This window comes from Botryllus schlosseri, chromosome 7, assembly GCF_051294905.1.
Source record: "Botryllus schlosseri isolate E-star chromosome 7, Bs_hap1, whole genome shotgun sequence".
Classification (NCBI taxonomy): Eukaryota; Metazoa; Chordata; class Ascidiacea; order Stolidobranchia; family Styelidae; genus Botryllus; species Botryllus schlosseri.
The window spans coordinates 14181267-14203823 of NC_137242.1; the positions used below are offsets into that span (position 1 = coordinate 14181267).

At 42.4% G+C, this 22557-nt stretch overlaps 3 protein-coding genes across 3 annotated transcripts in view; 1 reads left to right on the forward strand and 2 right to left on the reverse strand.

The window, feature by feature from the left end:
- The window catches only part of LOC145443718 (uncharacterized), a 441881-nt gene that overhangs the window by 251002 nt on the left and 168322 nt on the right, over positions 1–22557 (forward strand). The window lies entirely within an intron of this gene.
- On the reverse strand, positions 13186–13811 carry LOC145442430 (zinc finger BED domain-containing protein 5-like). The gene has a single exon (XM_080320337.1). The coding sequence runs from the start codon at positions 13723–13725 to the stop codon at positions 13186–13188; it is 540 nt and encodes a 179-aa protein (XP_080176463.1). The 5' UTR covers positions 13726–13811.
- LOC145443417 (zinc finger BED domain-containing protein 5-like) lies at positions 13748–14946 on the reverse strand. Its single transcript, XM_080321383.1, has 2 exons — positions 13823–14946; positions 13748–13775 (listed from the first exon to the last, which is right to left on the reverse strand). The coding sequence occupies exons 1-2, from the start codon at positions 14944–14946 to the stop codon at positions 13748–13750; spliced, it is 1152 nt and encodes a 383-aa protein (XP_080177509.1).

Sequence of the window (22557 nt, forward strand, 5' to 3'; positions counted from 1 at the left end):
TCACAACCGAATTTCCGATTTGAAAATATTCCGCGACCACGCCAAAATATGTTTAAAAAATTATTGAAAAAAACCGAGCACCTTCGCGACCCCTAGATGATAGACAACCGATCGCGAGGTTGCAAACTACTGTTCTATGTCGTCGCATTTCCGTACGCTTGTTAACGAGAACAGTGGATAATGGCGCACTTGGTTCAACGCACATATCCATTCAGTACATGTCCATTCTGACCATAATATTTATACTTACATAATGTAACTTTAACCGGTAACTATGCACCGCTGTTAACAACAGGCCATCTGGAAAATGGGCCACGCTTCGTTACTACATGAACAAAGTCCTAAACGTCAGCACTACGAATCTGCTCGGATATTATCACAGCCGTCAGCTTTGTATGCCCAATTTCTACCGGCTAATATGCCGGCTAAGACAGAGAAATCAGCGCCATTCACCGTGACCATATTCGTACTCAATGCGACGCTTTTCGTTTTGATGGTGGTTGGATACCTTTCGATCTACATGAACTGGTCAGTTAAGTTTGGTATGAAGTCCCAAATCTGTGGTGTCGATTTTCTCCTGTTGCGGGAGAAAATAGATATTGGTCAGTAATGCAGTACTTCTACTTTTTCGGAGTACTCAAGTATTTTTCCACTACTAGCGGTACTTACTCGAGTAAATCTAATTTTCCACTAATGCTACTTCTACTCCTGCTACTACTAATTCTACTTCGTAATATGTTATGATTTACTTACTTACTTTTCGCAATTTTCAGTTTGTCAAGTAAAAGTATTTTTATCCAATCAGAGGGAGAGGCTGAAAAATTCCGTCGTTGTTTTCACGGAGTAGCAACAACAATTAAATTTTCACATAAAATTTATTAAAGCCCGTCATTTTCGTCGCACTTCGCGCAAGTAGGTATGGAGTGACACGAGTGTTATCACGAAAGTATCGGTAAAAATGATTTAGATAGCTGGTTGCGTGGCTCCGTTCATACCGCATTGTCGCCCATATGACATGTATCATCATAGTAAACATGGCTCATCAAAACGTTTGGAACTACCGTTTCGCAATCTAGCACCTACCTTTCGTGTCGTAATCTAGCTGCGCATGGCGTGTCCTAATCCGGAAAAGTGGTCTCTGACTATTTTGAGCGTCTGACCTGTGTTAGCAGACCAACGTTGAATCGTTCTGGATAAAAGGCATGAAATATATTTCCGCTTTTTAGAAGTAGTATTCGTATTTTCTCTATTAATTCCCAGTATCATTACGTTGAGTTCTTCTAACTAATTTTAGTTCTTTTGTCTGGAAAAAAATCTTGATGTAGTATTACCTCTATCCTCCGGCATTGGAATTACAGTATATGGCATTTTTACTATCCACCATATTTTTAATAATGTATACTAATCGCACCATGTGTTTACCCCATCCGATCTAAATTCTCCATATTGCTCTTCGTCTAAAAACCATAGGTTCTCAAACTTTTTTTAGACACGCCTCCCTTTATGACAGTGACAGATTTCGCGCCCTCTCCTCACCCCTTATCGTCATATCAAAATATACAACCATGCCGGGAATCCCAACGGATAGTCTGATGGCATGGATGGTTATAACTGTTGATGAGAGAATTCTCCAATATGAAATTGGGACTATACACAGAGCAATAACTATGAATTGAAGGTAAATCGCGCCGTGGAATTTTTTTTATCTGACCGCAGCTTCGCGTCCCCTTCAGATGCTTTCACGCCTCCAGTTTGAGAACCACAGATCTAAACTACGTGTCCCATTATACAGGGTAGGGCGCCATGCCATCGCATTTTTGTAACGGGGTATTCGAGTAAACATAATATTATAATCGCTTTTCCATATCATTTGCATCTCATGAGGCTGTCGAATACAAATGCTATCGGAAAGTTATACCTCCTCGACTGCATCAAGCTTTCTGCACCTTCCGCATAACTAAATTCGGAGCTTTTGACAGTCCATGCGAACGGACTATACTCACTTACTTACTTGAGTAGATTTAAAGCTAGTCAGTTCTACTGCTACTTGAAAGAGTTTAGGGTGCTTTTAAACGAACTACTTCTACTCGTACTTGAGTCGATTTTTTTCGTCGCTACTTCTACCTCTGCTTGAGTAGCTTTCTTAACTTCCTAGTACCTTGATCACCTCTGTATCTAACTGATAGAAATTCGACATTTTGTTTCCATTGACAGTCATTACTACACACATGCTAACTCCATATCTCTTTCATGCGGCATATTTTATTCCGATTATTTGATATGCGTTAGGAAACAAAGTGCAGGTCAAACGAGAATGACAACACTAGCGAATGAGGAGTCTCGAAGACTCAGGAAAAGGATCTTCTTGATTCTAGCAACCGACTGCGCATGTTGGATACCTCTATCCACAATCGGCATAACCAGCGCATTTATGGAAACAGATCTCTTCGACAAAGATATTTTAAGCATAATCACCGTGACATTGGTCCTGCAAATCAACAGCGCCGTGAATCCGTTCATTTACTCGGCGGCACCGGAATATCTTTACCAGATATTCGTCGGCTTCTGGAGACGGAAAACTACCCGAAGCACATCGGGTGGGTGGGTGAATACTGCTGTGTCAGACACATAGTGATATTTCAGTGCTAGGCCCTATTTGTATTCTACATCATGTGCGCTGTGCATATATGGTTACCATAGTTTGGAAATCTGAAAAGAGGACACTTTCAAAATTTTCAAACTTGCAAAACCGGCGGAAAATCCTGAAAAAATGGTAAATCTTTCCCACTTCGTGGTCAGTTGACTAAATAAAATGTCAACTTTCCGGATCAGCTCCAAAAATACAGTTTTTCTTTCACATTATCAGGTGGTTAACTAACAAAAAGTCAACTTTCCAGCCCAGCTCCCCAAACTACCGCCGGAGCGTTACTTCGGTGCTGATTTACCGTATCCAAGTCTATTTTGCCATATATTTACCCAAACTTCTCAAAAAAGTCGACAAAATCTAAAAAAAGAGCACATTAGGGCGTTCTCCGAGGACACTTTCAAAAAAGTCAAAAAGGGGACAAATCCTCTTAAAATAGGTCGTATGGTAAATCTTGCTGTGCAAGAATCACGGTTCGATAAACTTTTGAGGTCCAATGTTTGGACGATGTCCAGAATTTCGGGTGATGCCGAATACGACAGATATTTTCCGGATTCTAAGGAAAACTATGAACTGGTTTTAGCGATAAGTACTACAGCAATAATGAATACCTCCAAGAAGCTCATCAAAGGAAGTTTTGAAGAAATTAGAAGAAAATGGTTTCTTATATTCGTAGCGAAATTTTGGTGATACTTGAATAATCGTTAATTGATTAAAAGAGGGCACACCTAAACAATAGTGTTATATAGATGATATTTATTTCGGAGATATTTTAAAAAGAATCTCTTTGTCAACTTTATAGCATTAATCAATACGAGCTTTAAACTACACTTAAAACACACTAAGAATATCTGACGTAACTGACAAAGGACTATATCGACGTCGTGCTGAATCGGAAGTTGCAAGTTGCAACTGATCCGGAAATACGTGTACTTTAAAGTCCAGTTTCTTTACTTACCGTGATTGAGTAACCTATTACGCACGCCGTATGAGTAATCCAGGTTCAAAATAAAACCAATATAGCAAATTATGCCGTAACAATAAAAGTTACAAATCACTCTTTCTATATTCAAGTACACATCTTGTTTGTTGTCAGGTTCGTGTTACGGTACGTCATAAGTTTCGGAATCCTAATCAGTAAAATAATGCAATTAGTGCTCGTGAGTCGTGATTTGCGGTCATCCTCACTCACAAACGATGCCGTGTCAAACAATGAAAGATGCGGCTGATGGCCGACATTTCAACAAGATTCGTAGCACCACATCTTTGTTTCATGAAGGCAGCCGTGAACCGGTCTTTTTAGGTTATGGCGAGTACCGGACACGTCTCCGTATTTAGGAATATAATTTAGGTCAGCATTATGAGAAAAGCCATGTAGTTAGTACATACACTCGGCTGATTTGAACCTGCTAGCTAGCGAACATTGCAACACGGCAGGGCTATTTTATCAAGCCACACAGAGCTAGGGATGCAGCCTAATTTAACGCATGCACTTAGCAACATGTGCTAATAATGTAATTCACTGCTTTCAATTTAGAAATAATATTCCACGCCGCAAATCATAATCCAAGCTTTTCGCTCTACCCGCCCATGTATTTTCTGCTGCACATTTGGCCCACCAGGAATAATAATTGCCCCCTGGTGTATACCTATACATTTATCAACATCCTTTTTCGTATCGTAAATCATTCGGAATTGCAAGAAATACTTTTTGGCATTTACCGCATATAGGCTGTTGTCATTATATATTAAAAGATGTCCATTTATTTACAAATAGCAATGACGTAGCGATGACGACTATCATCAGGCACGATGGTGCGATGGCTTCCGGCGAGACAGGACGCTAGAACATTCATTTGAATCCCAAGTGCCTGCGTACTGGATGTCGCGAGACGATGATGTTTTATTTTATCCGTTTGGCCAATTTAACTTCATTTTCAATCGGATTGCTGTTTGCATGTAGGCTAATCTAGATGTACTTTGTATTCTACGAAAAACCATCTTACTTGTTATGTTCGTGCATTTACGTTCAATGTTGTTTCCTAATTGTCTCCTAATTTCTATAGGACTAGTAATTAACTCCAATCATTATCTCCTTGTGTGTCGTGCTTGTATTTATACCCCGTGTTCTGTTGTCTCGTGGTCTTTAATTTAACTGCACTCTGGATCGTGTCGCCTGTCGTAAAGTCATACTGCTGATAATATACTGATTTCTTATTGCAACCTCGTCGTATTGAGTTAGGCCTACTGTTCAAACAAGATCAAGAACATAACAATTGGTGTCAGAAGTCGGATTCATAGTTATTTCTGCGACGAATATATATCATGGAATCGGGTATTTTGAAAATTCTTGAGAAGCAGCAAGAGATGATGGTGCAACAACAGGCGAAGCAGCAAGAGATTATGGCGCAACAACAAGCAAAGTAGCAAGAGATGATGGTGCAACAACAAGCAAGGCATGACGAAGCAATGGTAAAAGTCATGACAGAGATGGCGCAATTGACGCAGAGGCTGAATCCCGGTGCGTCAGCATCTGAAGCTACTGCTCCCAAGTTTTGATTCGTTCATCAAATCAAAAGAGAAATGGGACCAATATCTGCAACGATTCAACCGTCACCTAGCAATTTATGGCATTTCAAGCATGGAGAAAAAAGAGCGTGTCTATTTTCGTGGGTCGGACCTGAAACGTACTCGCTCCTACGTAATTTGTTTGGGGCTGCTGATGTCAGTGCGCAAACCTTCGATGCGTTGACTGAGAAGTTGTCTACACACTTCAAGGACTCAATTCATGTGCGAGCAGCCAGGTACGAATTTTATAATTGCAAAATGCAACCGGGGCAATCGTACGCCGATTGGATCGCAACTCTAAGCGGAATCTCCAAGGATTGCAACTTCACATGCCCAAGAGAAGGCTGTGATCAAAGCTACGTTGATGAGCTAATGCGCGATCTCATCATTAAAGAAACGCCGCACGCGGATGTGAGACGGCATTGTCTAACACAGGGGTTCTCGGCCCTTTCTTGGCCGTGGCCCATTTTCCGGTTTAAAAGTGTGCTGTGGCCCACCTGATATCCTAGAGTCATAATCTTGTTTATTGCGTGGTCATGGACAGCGCCGATATGCCTATTTCTCTAAAATATGCGCATTTTTCTCTAACTGATGATATTTAAATGACGATCACCCGGGATATTAAATCGCGCGAAGCGCGGAAAAAATTTCAAGTTGAATAAATATCCTCCAACAAACGACCAACGACATAATCTTGGGCTCCTTCGAGTTCCCCAATTGGGTGTGTGGGTGCGGTAGTTACGGCCCAGGTTGATCATAACCTAAAACTCCTAAGTAGATTATTTTCGTCCGCTGCTCCATTCGCGTCGCGAAACACAATGATCAGATCCCCGCACTGTGTGATTGGGACTTGAGTGATACTATTGTGGGGAATATTACAATCATTCTAGGCCAGCATCGAACAATTCATTGGTGGATGGGGTACTACAGAGAAGCGAAGAAAGATTTTTCAATATGCATGACGTACTTCTTATGCTTTGTACCAAAACAACTGAAGTTGCGGTGTCAGAATATTCAATCCAATGATACAATCAATTCCTGTGACTCTTTCATTATCTACAATGATTTCTAGGCCGGACATTTTAAACCGACTTCAAAGATTAATGCGCTCCGATAAATCCTCAATCCATTAACAGTCGTTGATGTGGTGCAGTATACCTTCGCCAGAAGTTGCTAATAATTTGCAATTATGGCTATTTTTAGCTTACAATAATACGGTCTGCCGAAGTACAGTAAATCTGCACATCAATTTCACTTCATTGTGAGTTCATTGCATACCTCTTTCAACGGCATACGACATATGACGCTGCCGGAATACTTGGTTACTTCAGCATTATCTTCCAGTTATTATACGCTTGAAATTATTTTAGTTTCTTTTAGCCGTAGGTTGTCATAGCCAGTAGAAAAAGCCACCGTTTCTCCCTAACGTTTTCGATTTGTACATGCTGACTTCATACGTGCCCCTACGTCTAATCAGGGTCGGATGAAAAGCTTAATAGCTATGTAGCCTACGTATAATTAGATAACACGAATATATTTTTAGCGAATAACATAAGAAATATAACTGAACTTACATTAATTCTGAAATTTTCTAAATAGGTCTGTGGCCCACCTCAAAATGCTCCGTGGCCCACCAGTGGGCCATGGCCCACCCTTTGAGAACCCCTGGTCTAACACAAACCAATCCATCCCTTGACGACGTTCTCAAAGTAGCCGCAACCCACGTGAGAACGCTGGAAACTGATAGGGTTATCCAGGGCGAGAGTAGCAGTAAAGACACTTCTATCGTCAACAAGATGACGGGAAGTTATCAGAAGGAAAAAAACCTTCCAAATCCAACCAAGGCAACTTCCCGGAAAGACTGAAATCCTGCAGCTGCTGTTTCATCGATCACCAGAGAAAAGACTGTCAATATCGACATGCAGTATGTCAGAAATGTGGTCATAAAGGTCATATCAAACCTGTGTTCATGTCTACCAAACCTAGTATCACGCAACAGGTCACATCCGTCAATTTCTGCTCAGTGCCGCTCCTCTCCTTCGACATCGATCAACTATATCGACGCGTAGGAAACCAGCTCTGGATCAACTCCAGCATCAACGGCATTCCGTTGCCGATTCAGTGGGACACTGGTGCACCCTTCGCCATGGTGGGATTGACTGGGTACAAAACTTTGGGCTCTCCGAAACTCTAAGCATACCATTGCTCTTTCGTAGCGTACGGCGACAAGCCAAAGGTATTTGCAGTGTAACTGTGCAGGTGGGTTCTGAAGTTCGAGTTGGCTTAAAATTGGTAGATCTCGACGAACACCGTGGGCAAAACATTTTTGGTCTTGATTGGAGCGATGCTTTCTCCATGACCGCTAAGGGAACTTCTGCTTTGGATGCAATTTCCTCGCAGATGGTCAAATCGCAATCATGTAATACTATTGACATTTCTGATTCGAACGACAAATTGGTGTCTTTTCAGTCCAAATTTCCCTCCGTTTTCTCCAATGTATTAGGACGATGCACCAAGACAAAGGTGACAAGTCACTTGAAACCTAATGCCAAGCCCGTATTCAACAAGCCACGTCCTTTGCCTTTCGCAAGGCAAATCGCTGTTCAAACCGAATTGGATAGATTAGTCAATCAAGGTATTCTCGAACCAATCAATTACAGTAATTGTGCAGCACCAATTGTTGCCGTCACTAAATCAAATGGATAAGTACGCATTTGTGGTGACTTCAAAGCATTGAATCAACAAATTCAGATAGATCAACATCCCCTGCCCTCCTTGGATGAAATTCTTCAAGTTACAGGGTGGTTGTATTTTCTCAAATTGATCTTACCGATGCTTATTTTCAGCTAGAACTAGATGATGATGCGAAGAATTTGTGTGTCATCAACACGCAATTCGGTCTATTCCGTTATCGACGCATGTGTTTCGGAGTCGCATCTAGTCCCGTAAATTTTCAACGTTGTATTGATGCCATGATCGCCGGCTTACCCGGTGTTGCTAGTTTTATCGATGACATAATCGTTACTGGCATTGATGAACGCGATCATTTTCGCAACTTATCGCTACTCTTTGAGCGCCTCACCGAGTACGGTTTCACCGTCAACTTCGCGAAATGCGAATTTTTCAAAAGTAGTATCGAGTACCTTGGTCACATAATCGACAAGGACGGCAAACGCCCGTCTAACAAATCCGTTGAAGCAATCAAACAGTTGCCTAAACCTCAGGATGTTCGCCATCTACAGGCATTCCTGGGCAAAGTCAATTATTATCACGCGTTTATTCCTAATTTTTCGAATAAAGCCGCTGCCTTGTACCATCTTCTTCAAAAAGACGCGAAATTCATTTGGAATACGGACTGTGACGCAGCTTTTCGCATTCTCAAAAACGACGTATTCGACGCTACGCAGTTAGCTCATTATGATATAAACAAGCAGCTCATTTTGTCGACGGATGCTTCTCAATTCGGAATCGGCGCTGTCCTCTCAATTGAGCACAATGGCGAAGAGAGACCGATCGCACACGCGTCGAAAACGCTTTCCGATTCGCAATAATCCTACTCTCAAATAGAGAAGGAAGCTCTGTCAATCATTTACGGAGTCACTAAATTTCGTCAATTCTTGTATGGTAGAAAATTTACGCTCGTAACGGACCGCAAACCGCTTTTAGCTATTTTCTCGCCCGACAAGAAAATTCCCTTGATTACAGCGCAACGCTTACAGCGATGGGCACTAACGCTCAAGGCTTATCAATATGACATTCGCTATAAACCGACCAATCAGCACGGAAACGCCGACGGTTTATCTCGCTTGCCAATGGGTCCAGACCAGAGTTTGACGAACTGGAAATTCGTGAAAACGCGGAGATCGTTCACGCTATTACACTGAAAAAAAAATTACCTCGATTCACCGCGAAATGTCTGGAAGCAGGGTGGCCAGCCACTTGGCAGTAATATAACATTACCGTCACTCAATGTAAATTCAACTTACAACCGCCCGGTAATCTAACTTTACATGCCAGACTGTAATGTTACAGTCACCTCTGGTATATTCAATCTACATTTTCCTCTGTGTACATTTACCACCGAGACTGTAATTTCACCGCCTTACTTACCTACCTACCTACCTACAAAACCCTACATGCTGTCCTTGTAAATCAGATTACATGCCAGCTTGTAAATTCACGTCTCAGCCTACATCCATACCTATCCCAAAGCAACGCGATGCCAAAATACCGCAAAAGTTTCTTCACGCTCTCAAGACGACATTAGGACAACTGTATATTCATTAATGATTCACGATGAAAAAGTATTGCTGCTGGAGGTATAATTCTTGTTTAGGAGGCATGCAAATATAGCACGAGTGGTCCCAAGAAAAGGTGAATTAATTCCAACGCCGGATAAACTTCCAATTGTTTCTTTTTCTCGTCTTCATTCCTTCTGTGTGACTAGTATATTGCAGTTCCACTAAAAATAATTCAGCGTAAGTCGCTATACTAAGCCAAGTTGCTAACCTAGACATGACTTATAAAGACTAAGACAAATAGGCTAACAAAAATATAACAAGTTTTGAAGTACTGGTACTGGTACATTGTGAGTTGACGACTCTTCATTTCACATGATATAGCAGAGATTCATGACTTAAATGATCAATGTATTGAAAGAAAAGGTGCCTCATTTGATGCGGCATGTGAGCCAAACATATCGAGCAGTGGATGAAAACATATCTAAGCTATGACCCGATAAATGTCAATAACAAGCTAACAGTTTCAATTACACCGCGGCAGAGTATGTGGTGTCGCAGGTTATTATACAAGTCGACTAATATCCCAAAATAGAACTGAGAATGGGGCGACTGAAATATTGGGTCTGGTCTACTTTCCTACCCACGAAGAAAAGTGCTCCCCACGGACACCAAGGAATGTTTACCATGAACACGAACAAAAATTTATAAACGCCAAAATAAATTGTTGTTTTTTTGTGCCTTTAGAGAGACGGATATTAGGGTTGGGGTGGATGGAAAGGGAGATTGGAAGTGGGTTAGGGTCAAAGTTGGGGTTAGGTATCCAAAGATTAGGGAAGGGAGGGGGGATATTAGGGTTGCGTGAGGGGGGATATTAGGGTTCCGGCACGGGGGATATTAGGGTTGTGGGAGTAGGGATATTAGGGTTGCGGGAGGGGATATTAGGGTTGCGGGAGTAGGGATATTAGGGTTGCGGGAGGGGGATATTAGGGTTGTGGGAGGGAAGATATTAGGGTTGTGGGAGGGGGATATTAGGGTTGGGGTTAGGGGGATATTAGGGTTGTGGGAGGGAAGATATTAGGGTTGGGGTTAGGGGGATATTAGGGTTGGGGTTAGGGGGATATTAGGGTTGTGGGAGGGGGGATATTAGGGTTGGGGTTAGGGGGATATTAGGGTTGTGGGAGGGAAGATATTAGGGTTGTGGGAGGGGGGATAATAGGGTTGGGGTTAGGGGGATATTAGGGTTGTGGGAGGGGGGATATAAGGGTTGGGGTTAGGGGGATATTAGGGCTGTGGGTTAAACACCGGTTAGGGGTAATCTAACCAACCCCCTAACCCCAACCCTAATTTCCCCCTCCCGCAACCCTAACCCCAACCCAATATCCCCACCCGTAACTTTAATATCCCCTAACCCCAGCCCTCATACCCCCTCCCACAACCCTAATATCCCCCTAACCCCAACCCTAATTTCCCCCTCCCGCAACCCTAACCCCAACCCAATATCCCCACCCGTAACTTTAATATCCCCTAACCCCAGCCCTCATACCCCCTCCCACAACCCTCATACCCCCTCCCACAACCCTAATATCCCCCTAACCCCAACCCTAATATCCCCCTCCCACAACCGTAATATCCCCCTAACGCCAACCCTAATATCCCCCCTCCCACAACCCTAATATCCCCCTAACCCACAACCCTAATATCCCCCTAACCCCAACCCTAATATCTTCCCTCCCACAACCCTAATATCCCCCTAACGCCAACCCTAATATCCCCCCTCCCACAACCCTAATATCCCCCTAACCCCAACCCTAATATCCCCCTAACCCCAACCCTAATATCTTCCCTCCCACAACCCTAATATCCCCCCTCCCACAACCCTAATATCCCCCTAACCCACAACCCTAAAATTCCGGACGCTCTTTAGCGCCCACTAGTGGATTTTAAAATGAGGTATGAGCACATTGTCGATCAATATGACGTCACACCAGCAAAGCTTTGTCCATCGACTAGAGGTGGTCACGACCCGGTTCAGGAGTATATGTAGTTGTGTGTTGTCAGAGTTAGCGGTAAAGCTGTTGAAGGATGACGAATTCGAAAATGCAAGGAGCGCAATTGTACATCGTTAAGTCATGTTCATGTCACACCGATAAATTTATTTATCAGCCTAATGCCGATGCCCACTGCACCACTGAGCTATATAAACACCGCGCATCGAGTGGTTTACAATCTTTTATGGTCGCTACTCCACTTCCAATTTGCTGTGGTTCAGCTTCAAATTTGATAAGCCGATTACTAGTTAGGTCGGCGCATTTGCCCGGACTTAATCACGACCTATTTTGGAAGCTGATTACGTTCAACATATTCACGAACCTCAGAATAACGGCAAACTACCCCAGGTTTACAGCCACTATCTTTGAATAGAGCATCCAAATGGTTTAAACCGACTCTATGAATATACCGTTATCTTGTAATTTCTACTACAATTAAACTGATTTCTGTAAATGAATGCTATTTTTATTATTTTTGATCGCAGTTTTTGCGAGGGTGATAGTCCCCATATTATAGGGTTGCCATACGTCCGGAATTTCCCGGACATGTCCGGAATTTCACTGTTAAAACTGCGTCCGGGAGGAATTTCTAAAATATGCCTAAATGTCCGGGATTTTGAAGGCTTGAAGTAAGCTCACATTTTTTTTTTGTAAATCAACCTAAACAATATTATTTTTGGGTAGATTTTTGCTACATGAAATTTTTCTTCGCGCTGCGCGCGATTTAGTATCATATATATTGGTTTTAATATGGGGACTACCGCCCTCGCAAAACTGCGATCAAAAAATAAATATAAAATAACATTCATTTACAAAAAGAAGTCTAATTGTAATCGCAATTACAAGATAACGGTATTCATAGAGTCGTCGTTTTAGGTCGTTTGGATGTTTTATTCAAAGATGGTGGTTCTAAACCTGGGGGTAGTTTGCCTTTATTCCTGGGTTCGCGAAGATGTTGAATGTAATTAGCTTCCAAAGTAGGCTCTTGGTAAGCCTGGGCAAATATGCCGACCATTAATTAGTAATCAGTTCATCGAATTTTGAGCTGGGCCACGGCACATTTTCAAATTGGAAATGGATTCGCGACCATAAAAGGTTGGAAACCACCGGACGTGCGATGTTTATATAGCTCAATGGTGAAGTGCACACCCGCATTAGGCTGATAAATAATCTTATCGGCGTAACATGAACATGATTTAACGATGTACATTGTACAATTACGCCCCTTGCATTTTCGAAGTCATCATCCTCCACCAGCTCTATTCTACCGCTGACTCTGATTATGTGGGCGGAGAGGATTAAAATTATACAGTAATATATGGAAGAAACAATAATATTGACACAATTCATTCAAATCATTTAACGACCAGATGCATATGGTAAATACCCAGAAGTTGCATCGAATACCCTATACCAGTGGTTCCCAACCTTTTTCCACCCGCGTACCATTTCGAGGTTTTATGTAGTGCTCGCGTACCACCTACATGAGTTACGCGTGCCGACGGCGGTCAAAAATGCTTTCACCATTTATGACGTCATAATCACGTATTTAATACGTGGTGTAAAAACGAATTATATTAAACTAGGCATTATCAGCCAGGGTTTATGGGATGCATGAAAATGTTTTTTTACCACCAGTTACAACAAGAACAACTTAATGAAATAACATCAAAAGTCAATTTATTCAATGCGATGGCTGCATTTGTTTATTTTCCACTAGCTCGTCTATGCGGGGCATCCGTTTACTCATAGCGCATCGAAAGTCATGCATGGGCGCAACAAGTCGGTTTCGTTTCTTCGACTTCATAGTCATCAGGGATGAAAACCCTTGCTCGCATTCCCACGTAGAAGGGAAAATTAGCAGCTGGGGAATAGCGTGAGAAGCTAGCGTCGAGTACGAGGAGGACATTGTAAGCCAGAAGTTTATTGGAGAACAATCATTGTGTTTCGTCCTTGCTATCTGGTCATTCTGGATATCTATGAGCTCCTCTTGCTCCCCAGTCCCGACAGGCAGGTCGGCTGGATCAACAGTGAATGGATAGGTCATATAAGCACAACACGTCACATCAGGAAAGTAATGCATCAACTCAACATTGAGCAGTGAGAGGTGATCTATGATTTCACGGGAAACTTCATCATTGGGCGCGCTGTTAAGGGTTGTCAAGGATTTGAACATTCCGTATTGCTTGTTCTCCACGTTCTTTTTCCAGAGGTCCAACTTCATGACAAACGCCCGCAGTTTTAAACTAAACTCTACGACAGTGCAGTTTGGTCCTTGAAATGACAGATTTAAGTGGTTGATGACTTCGAAAATGTCTGACAAGTAAGCCAATCTTATGATAAATTCCTCGTCCTCCAGATCTTTTCGAAAATCGTGATCCTTCTCCCGTAAAAGTACAAGTAGTTCATCCCTCAATTGAAACAAACGCCTTGTTGTATTCCCTCTGGAGAGCCAGCGCACCTCTGTGTGATAGAGAAGACAAGTGTGATCAGAGCCGAGATCTTCACAAATCAGCTTAAACAGCCAAGAATTTAAAGCTGACGTTTTGACGAAATTCACCATTTTTATAATTCGGTCCAAGCACGATAACAAATTTGGTGGGAGTACCCTAGCGCTGAGGGCGAATCTGTGTATGAAACAGTGAACACTGGTGACGTTTGGTGACACAGCTTTCACATGGGCTTGAAATCCAGACTTTCGACCAAGCATAGACGGAGCCCCATCTGTCGTGCATCCGATGAGTTTCCCCCAATCCAGTTCATTCAGCTTGAAGAAATTGTCTAAAACGTTGAAAACATCCTTTCCTTTTGTTGTACTGCACAGCTCTTGGCTCAGCAATAATTCTGTTTTCACGGCATTGTTCTGTGTGAATCGGATGTAGACAAGTAGTTGACAGCAGTTGGCAACGTCTGTCGATTCGCCAACTTGTATTGCAAACCCAAATTTTGAGGCTTTTACTCCCGCAATCACTTGGTCGGCAATGTCAACTGACATTTCCTCGATGCGGCGCTTTACAGTATTGTTAGAGAGGGGCACACTATCTAACTTTGACACAAACTCCTCACCTATCACACGTCTCACCAAAATCTTAGCCCCTGTCATTATAATAGACTCTGCCATGGTATGAGCCTTCATGCTTTTAGCCACCAGGAGAGCGACTTCATACGATGCTTTAATAATCTCTGCCCCCTTCTGGCGGCAAAGGCTAGTTTTGTCCAAGCGCTGCCGTTTCACGTTCTCCGCAAGCCGCTGGAAGTAGCTCTGATCTCGGCATTTCTTATCGCCGTGGTTCGTGTCAAGATGACGTTGGAGCAGGCTGGGTTTCATGGACGCATTGGGAAGGGTCTTCATGCACACCACACATTGCGGAAGAACTTCTCCGCCGTGTTCGATTGAGATGAATCCATATTTCAAATACTCTGGATCATATTTTCGCTTCGGCATGGTATAAAATCAAGTGAAAATTTTATTTATCGTACCAATAAAAATTAGCTCGACTTATACTAATATTATGAGACGAAATTGGTAACAAAAGTACAAGGAAATGTAAATGTTTTGGTCGTTGAGGTTGTTCCAATTGAACTATGGTATCTGACTGCTCGTAATAACCGTTAACACACACATACATTTAATGATTGTTATATTATAATTACTCTCAACAGTTACCGAGTTGCGTCGTTGAGAGTTCTCAGTAGACTACAGCGTGCGTCCCGCCTAGATCACACGAAGCTTCTACAATAGTTGCCGGTCAAATAGCAGTCCCTTCTAATACCGAAAGAATATTGAGCAAAAACTGTCGTAACTTAATCGTACTAAACACGCATGATTAATTCTGCTGACATATGCTCATCTGCCAGTAACAAACTTCCCTTGAACAAATCACCATGTTAGGCTAACTCGCTGCGTGTTCCTAGTACAATACAGCGCTCGCACCGCGCGCTTCTAACCTAGACATTCTATGACGTCACAGTGGGGAGAATAAAGACGTACTTACCACGGACGTATCTTGCCACGACGACGACGGCTTCAAAAACTTGAAATCCATCCCACCTGAACTAATAAATAACTCCCTTCGGTCGAAAAAAACAAACAAAATCCACTCGCGTACCACCTGGAAGACCTTCGCGTACCACTATTGGTACGCGTACCACAGGTTGGGAACCACTGCCCTATACGATGGGCCCAAGATCAGTGTTTATTTGAGCGGGATGAGGTTGAAAATATGTGGTTTCGGTCCAGGTTACAACATACAATACACAACCACATAATCCTGAACCGGATCGCGACCACCTCTAGTCGATAGACAAAGCGTTGCTGGTGTGACGTCATATTGATCGACAATGCGCTCACACCTCGTTTTGAAATCCGCTAGTGGGCGCTGAAGAGCGTCCGGAATTTGTGAAACAAAAATATGGTAACCCTACCATATTAAAACTAAAATATGTGATGCTAAATTACGCGCAGCGCGAGGAAAAATGTCCTTTAGGTAGCATAACTCTGCCCAAAATAATATTGTTGATCTTGATTTACGAAAAAAATTATGAGCTTACTTCAAGCCTTCAAAATTCCGGACATTTAGGCATATTTTAGAAATTCCTCCCGGACGCAGTTTTAACAGTGAAATTCCGGACATGTCCGGGAAATTCCAGAGGTATGGCAACCCTACATTACACATCACTGTGCCCTGGTAGATCTTTCAGCAACAACCCCTTGATATCGTATTATTGACTCCGAAGCCGTCGATATACCCCCCAGCGTTAGAGTATCCTTCGTCGAGCAACAAGAGAAAAGTGGTGAATGGCTATATACTTGTTCTCTTTGTTCACATGTTTTTGATGTCATATGGCCCCTAAAGCGTCAGTTCCTCATATCGCCGGTTCAGGACCAGACCGCACAATCACCCTCCTTCGCTATCGGTTCTATAACCTTCGGTTTTCAGGGTGCTTATAGATACCAGGCTTGCTGCAGAAGTGCGGTAGTTGTGATCACGCGTAAGGTGTAAACATACCATTTCCTTCCGGTTATAATCAATGCAATTTGCAACTGTCGCTGTCTCGCCTCTGAATCCCAGATGGTTCGCAGTTACTTACTCTACTGATGTGAGTATAGTTGACTTCACAATGGCAATGTCAAATCTGGTCAAGTCAACGCAGGTCCTAGAGCTTTCCTGAAGCATGTTGATGCTGAGATGCTGAGATTCTGTGGTGCTGTGATGCAGTTGCAGGAGTTTCATCTTATCGACAGGTATTGTCCAAGCTAACTGGTTACCGGGTCTTTCGTAAAGAATAAAAACTCTTTATTTTGATGGTTTGGCCCTCTTTGTACCAGAATCTCTACCCGCGACATAGATTCGGCTCATTGCCGTTATGCATATCCGTCGGTCACCTACAGATCTGTAGCGTTTATGATCCCGTGGTTGCTCATCATTGTTGTTTTCAAAGCGATAGCAGAAGTAGTAGGTAGGCTATATTCTCCTAAATAAACCGCAACGGACAGCGCCCCTAAAACGGAAGATATAGCAAACTGGGAGTTTATGTTACGGTGCCTGTCATTTCGAAAAACAAACTGACATGCCTAACCAATCCAAGAGATACCTCCTAATTAACTTTAGCCATGACACGATGTATTGCAATGAGCTCGTTGAATTTCCGCTCCCCAGCTATTCGTGGCGAGAGTTATACGTAGGCTTACACAACAGCCTGCTGGTTCCGGTATATACTGTTCAGTGTTCAGAGCTTGCTTATTCGCTACTTGCTTCAGTTAAAAGAACAATGATATCATCCTCATGAATTGAATGACTTGCGACCTTTAGTGTCGTCTGTTTCTTTGACACGAAGAATCGTGAATTTAGTAACAAGATGTCTGTAGATTGGATACTACATTAGATGCGGGCATATTTTATGAAGGATATTTGATCGGATCAGTTTTAAGCAGGTGAAGCTAATATCAATGTCTCGGTAGCCTCGTAATGTTGGTTTTAATGTAATTCCGTCCAGCCTTATAGTACTAATTAGCATTACCCCTTACATTTACTGCTCCCTAAATGCGGGGCATGGTATGGTATGGCATGGTATGGAAGTATGGTATGGTATGGATCGATATTTTGGTATGGAATATGGAACAATGCAAGTATGGTATGGAATGGAAGATTTTAATCTATGGTATGGAACGACATTTCCATACTTCCATACTTTGGTATTTTATACATTTGAACGTGATCTGCGCAAGCTTCATGAAGCGTACGTTGTTCGCTGTTCACGGAATACGATCGATTTTGTTATGTGTGAACGTGAACTATTGCACGCTGTGTAGGAACAAAACAAATACACGTACGGTTTTATAAGAGCACTTGGATGACATGATTTTGTGATGTAATAATGACAACAGTAATGTTGATCCGATATTCTACTGAGTCTAGACATCATGTCTCCGAACATGTGAAAAAACGTTTCATAAAACTTCAACTTCGCGCCCTTTCTGATGCTATCACGCCCCCAGTTCGAGAACCACTGCACTGAAATGTATATAGAATAGTACAAAGCTTATTTTCTTGGTCGCTGCCTTCTGAGCCGTTGCAGCTTAAATAATCTAGGCGACATGCTCAGCAAAAAACTAGAAGGACTGAGTCCAATATACAAATATTTAGTGCTTTAAAGTCTAAACTTTCTTTGAATTTCAGTTTTCGGCTTTCTTTTTTGGTATGCCCGGTAATCCTTTATGGCTGATAGATATGATGATTGATGAGTCATATATAATAATCGCGAGCACTGATTGACTTGTTTTACGAATTTGGGATTTGGAAACGGATCACGTAATAATTTGAAACACATGCCGTATAATGCGTAATGTGACAATTGCAACAACGAAGATTTGAACTGGAAAGAGTGATTTCTGCTAACTTTGATTGTTACTCATACTTTTGCCACATTGTCTTTATTTGGGATCTAGATTACGCATGTGAGGCACCGTAATGGTGGCATATTAATGAACCGGCTTCTAAGTAAACAAATTTCCTGTTGAGTTGGTTTGTTGGTTGGTTGAATAAGGGGAAATTGGTGCACCGACTACGAAGTCATTTCGCACCATGACTCAAGGGCCCATAATAAAGTCCACATTGACAAGCAATCAGATGACTCGCCCGGTGGCATTTACAAATCCTACTACTTTTATAAACATTCTGGGCTCAGATAATAAATTGTCCAGTACAAAGCATGCCTAATTGGTCGTCGGCTCCTTTAAGTGAAGTTCGATGGTCGTTGTATCTGCTGCACTGTTGAGTTGATACAGCCTGTGGTGTTAGTCATTCAAAATCAAGTTTTCTGTTTTAAATTCCAAGCAACCTTTCGCGGGCCGCACAGAATAGCTTCGCGGGCCGCACTTTGCCCAGGTCTGGCTGGAGTGACCACTGTCCACTGACCAGTCTGCAATCTAATCAGGATTCCATTTTCCCTGCCTTACAAATCAAAAATTGAGTTTATGTCCCTGATATCTCCAATATTATTCTATATTGCGAGTGGTGGTCCTTTGGAGGAAGGAAATAATTCCAATTCTAAGACATGCATATGGCATAACAACACACTGCTAAATTTTTTGCTGCAATCAAAATGACTGTCACGAAATTCTGGCTGACGAATTATTGTGAGAACGGGAACGTGGCACGCGTCGATTATGCGCGTAAATGAAATTTATTAGGGGAGGAGAACGTAGTGGAGCCGACGCACAACACTCAATCGAATCATTCAGGTATACTCGAGTTCGCCCAGCGCTAGCTGAAGCGCGCTTCTTCTCAATCGCTCGTCTATATGTTTCTGTTCTGCCACGTTTGATGGATGGACTTCAAGTCGTTTCGACTCCTTCCTTCGTTTTTGTTGCATCGAAATATTGTGGTGTTCTGAAACGGTTCAACTTATGGTAAAGCCAACAGAGCACGAGACTTGATGGTATTTGTGACGAAACAGCATACTTACCAATGGCAGACAATTCATGGTACTATACATTTTAATGATATATTCATGGCAGAAATATATTAAAACCAGAAGCTTTTCGAGCTGACACTCTTCAGGGGCAATCGTCAGCATATAGAGATTTCAAAAACATGCATCTAGCTACATTGCATACAACCAATTATGACGTCATAGATACGGTGTATGCTTTACATCAGGGGTGGGCAACATACGGCCCGCGGGCCGGATACGGCCCGCGAAGGGATTTTGTCCGGCCCGCGGACAGTTTTTCGTCTTACATGATAATGTGGCCCGCCGGCCCCAGTCTTCCGAGATTCCCCACTATACTTGCTCACATACATTTTAGTGATTGTATGTTTTTATACACATGTATGTACAGCGAGCGAGGGTGGAGCTTACGCGTAAGTTCGTCGAAGCGAGAAGACTTGCATTATCGGCATTTACGATGTACTGAACCCTAATGTCATTTGTGGTAATAATGGTGTTTGGCGACGACAATGGTCATTTACACCAGGCCGATATTTCTTATTTTTGATTCCGTAACCGTCGACTTGTAGCACGGCGCACACTTATAGACTTTTGTAAGACACCGATTATGCCAGGTGTCGCCAACTGAAAACGGGTCGCGTACAATTTCAAATTTCGAGGCCGCGGCCCGCATGAATTCAATATCGAGATAGACAGGCCCCACAGTTTAACAACCACGCTATCTCGTCACCTACTTAATCCTAATGCATTGATATCTTGGTAAATTTGGGGTACCGGGCTTATTGAACGCCTGGAAATCTTGATGAAGGATTGCACCGTGCGTTGAGTGATCAGAGAGAAGCAGACATGGTGGTACCTGTATGACAGGGGTGGCCAACCTGCGGCCGTAGAAGCAAATTTGTGCGGCCGTGGACACGTAATTCCATTAGTAGGTGTTGGCGGCCGTCGACGTGGAATTTGAATTTACGAATTGACTCCCGATTTCTTGAAATATTTGAATTATTCTTTAAAGTTTCTTCGCGCAGCGCGCGATTCAATGCGACTTTATTTTTCGATTTTAATATAGTTGCGCACTATGCAATCAGAGCCCCACAGTACAGTTGCGAACAGATGCGCCACATATAGAAATACCAACTCGGAATCGTGTTCTCCTCACTATACCGACAATCCTGACGGGAGGTCAAGACATGCAAAGAGCAGCATGCAACAAAGTGACTAATAATAATTGGCCTGCCCTGACCGGCCCTCCACCAACTCTACCGGTGAATCTGATCATATGGGATGAGAAATAATATGCAGAACTAATAATTTTCATGACGAAATTCATGAATGAATCTGAAAAAATTTTCGCGCTTGGCGCGACTATGAACAGCCTACATTATTTAATAGATTAGTAGGCTACGGAGTTCGCCGGAAATGGACATAGACACTTTAACATGAGTATTTGGCGTCCTGCTAGTTCATTACGACTATTCCCTGGAATGCGGCCGTAGGCTACATGAGTAGTCGAAATGCGGCCGTAACTGGCAAAAAGATTGGCCACCCCTGCTGTATGAGAGTGCTGTTCTCAAATCCACATTGTCTTTGTCATTATTGGCGAGAAATGGCTTTGAAGTTGCATTGCTGTCGTTAAAATACATTCATTAAATACGTTTTCTTCCTTGTATACGTGGATAAATGGTCGAATAATGTATCGATTCAGCAATTCGGCCCGCCACGTACTTAATTTTCCTATATCCGACCCGCCGACTTGGAGAAGTTGCCCGCCCCTGCTTTACACGCTGTTTCACACGCAGTTGGCATTATTACATCACGCGTCATACACACAGATCTTTATATTTACCATCAGTTAAGCCGCAATCAACTTTCACCTCGATAATACTTTACAAAAAAGACACCCGTTTCCATGCTTCTCAAACGTTTCGGTAGTCACAATTACCGCCATCGCAATGTAGACGCAAATCAAAACGGCACGTTGCATTCTATATTTGTATTCACACCGAGATGCATCGTGTTTAAAAATCTGCAAATTCTACATGACGGTGACGCGACGGTGTATATGCTGAGACTTTTCGTGTGTTCATCGTTGTATGCGCAGTAAAACCCACATCGATTTCAATAAAACTCTAAACATAACTACATGACATATAGACAAATACATATCATACATATATCGTGTCGCACCACCACACACGAGGCTATATAAACTCGATCCGTCGATATATCGCAGTGATAAGTACGATTTCTCGGTACGTCGCGAGGTAGAGCCTTGGCCGACTAGAAACTAGTAACCACGGCTTCCCTGCCCATATCTTGCACTTTGCTGTCGACTTTTGGCTCGGCTCACCTTCAATCTGGGCTTTGGAAGCACTGCTACCACAGTGAGGTCAGCGATGAGGCGCGCACAAAACAGCCTGTAGTAAAATGTAAATTTTAAGAATCAATTGAGAAACATGAAAAACCATTATTAAACCCATCCTTAGTTACTTATAGCCGATAAAGATCTTTTTTTCAATTTTTTTATTTTGTTTTATTTTTTCAAAATTGTCAAATTTAACAGCTTTTTTTCTGGGTTTACCACAAGAGTTGAACTTCAACATTTTAACACATGTTATAAGAGACCTTGAAAGACATATTGGTGAAGAAATTGTTTGGTAACAATATAGTTCACAGATTTGAGAAATATTTCATAAAATGCCCTTAGCCGTGGTTACTAGTTTCTCGTCGGCCAGGGCTCTACCTCGCGACGTGCCGAGAAATCGTACTTATCACTGCGATATATCGACGGATCGAGTTTATATAGCCTCGTGTGTGGTGGTGCGACACGATATATGTATGATATGTATTTGTCTATATATCATGTAGGTATGTTTAGAGTTTTATTGAAATCGATGTACGTCAGAAGGGGCGCGAAGTTGAAGTTTTATGAAACGTTTTTTCGCGCTTCGCGCGATTTACCTCACGCTTACAATTATTGCTTTGCTCCAACTTTGATATTTCAAAATTCACTCATCAACAGCCATAAACTCCCATGTCATTTAAATATACGTTAGGATTGCTAGCATTCTGATTGAACCTTAAATATTTGTGATATCATGATACG

What these genes read in the sequence shown, in the direction of transcription:
- LOC145442430 (XM_080320337.1), bottom strand. Translation starts at nt 13,725, where the DNA reads ATGAAGTTGGACCTCTGGAAAAAGAACGTGGAGAACAAGCAATACGGA.
- LOC145443417 (XM_080321383.1), bottom strand. Translation starts at nt 14,946, where the DNA reads ATGCCGAAGCGAAAATATGATCCAGAGTATTTGAAATATGGATTCATC. An exon ending in ATCATAAGATTGGCTTACTT is followed by an intron (nt 13,776 to 13,822) that starts GTCAGACATTTT and finishes TGTCATTTCAAG; the next exon opens with GACCAAACTGCACTGTCGTA.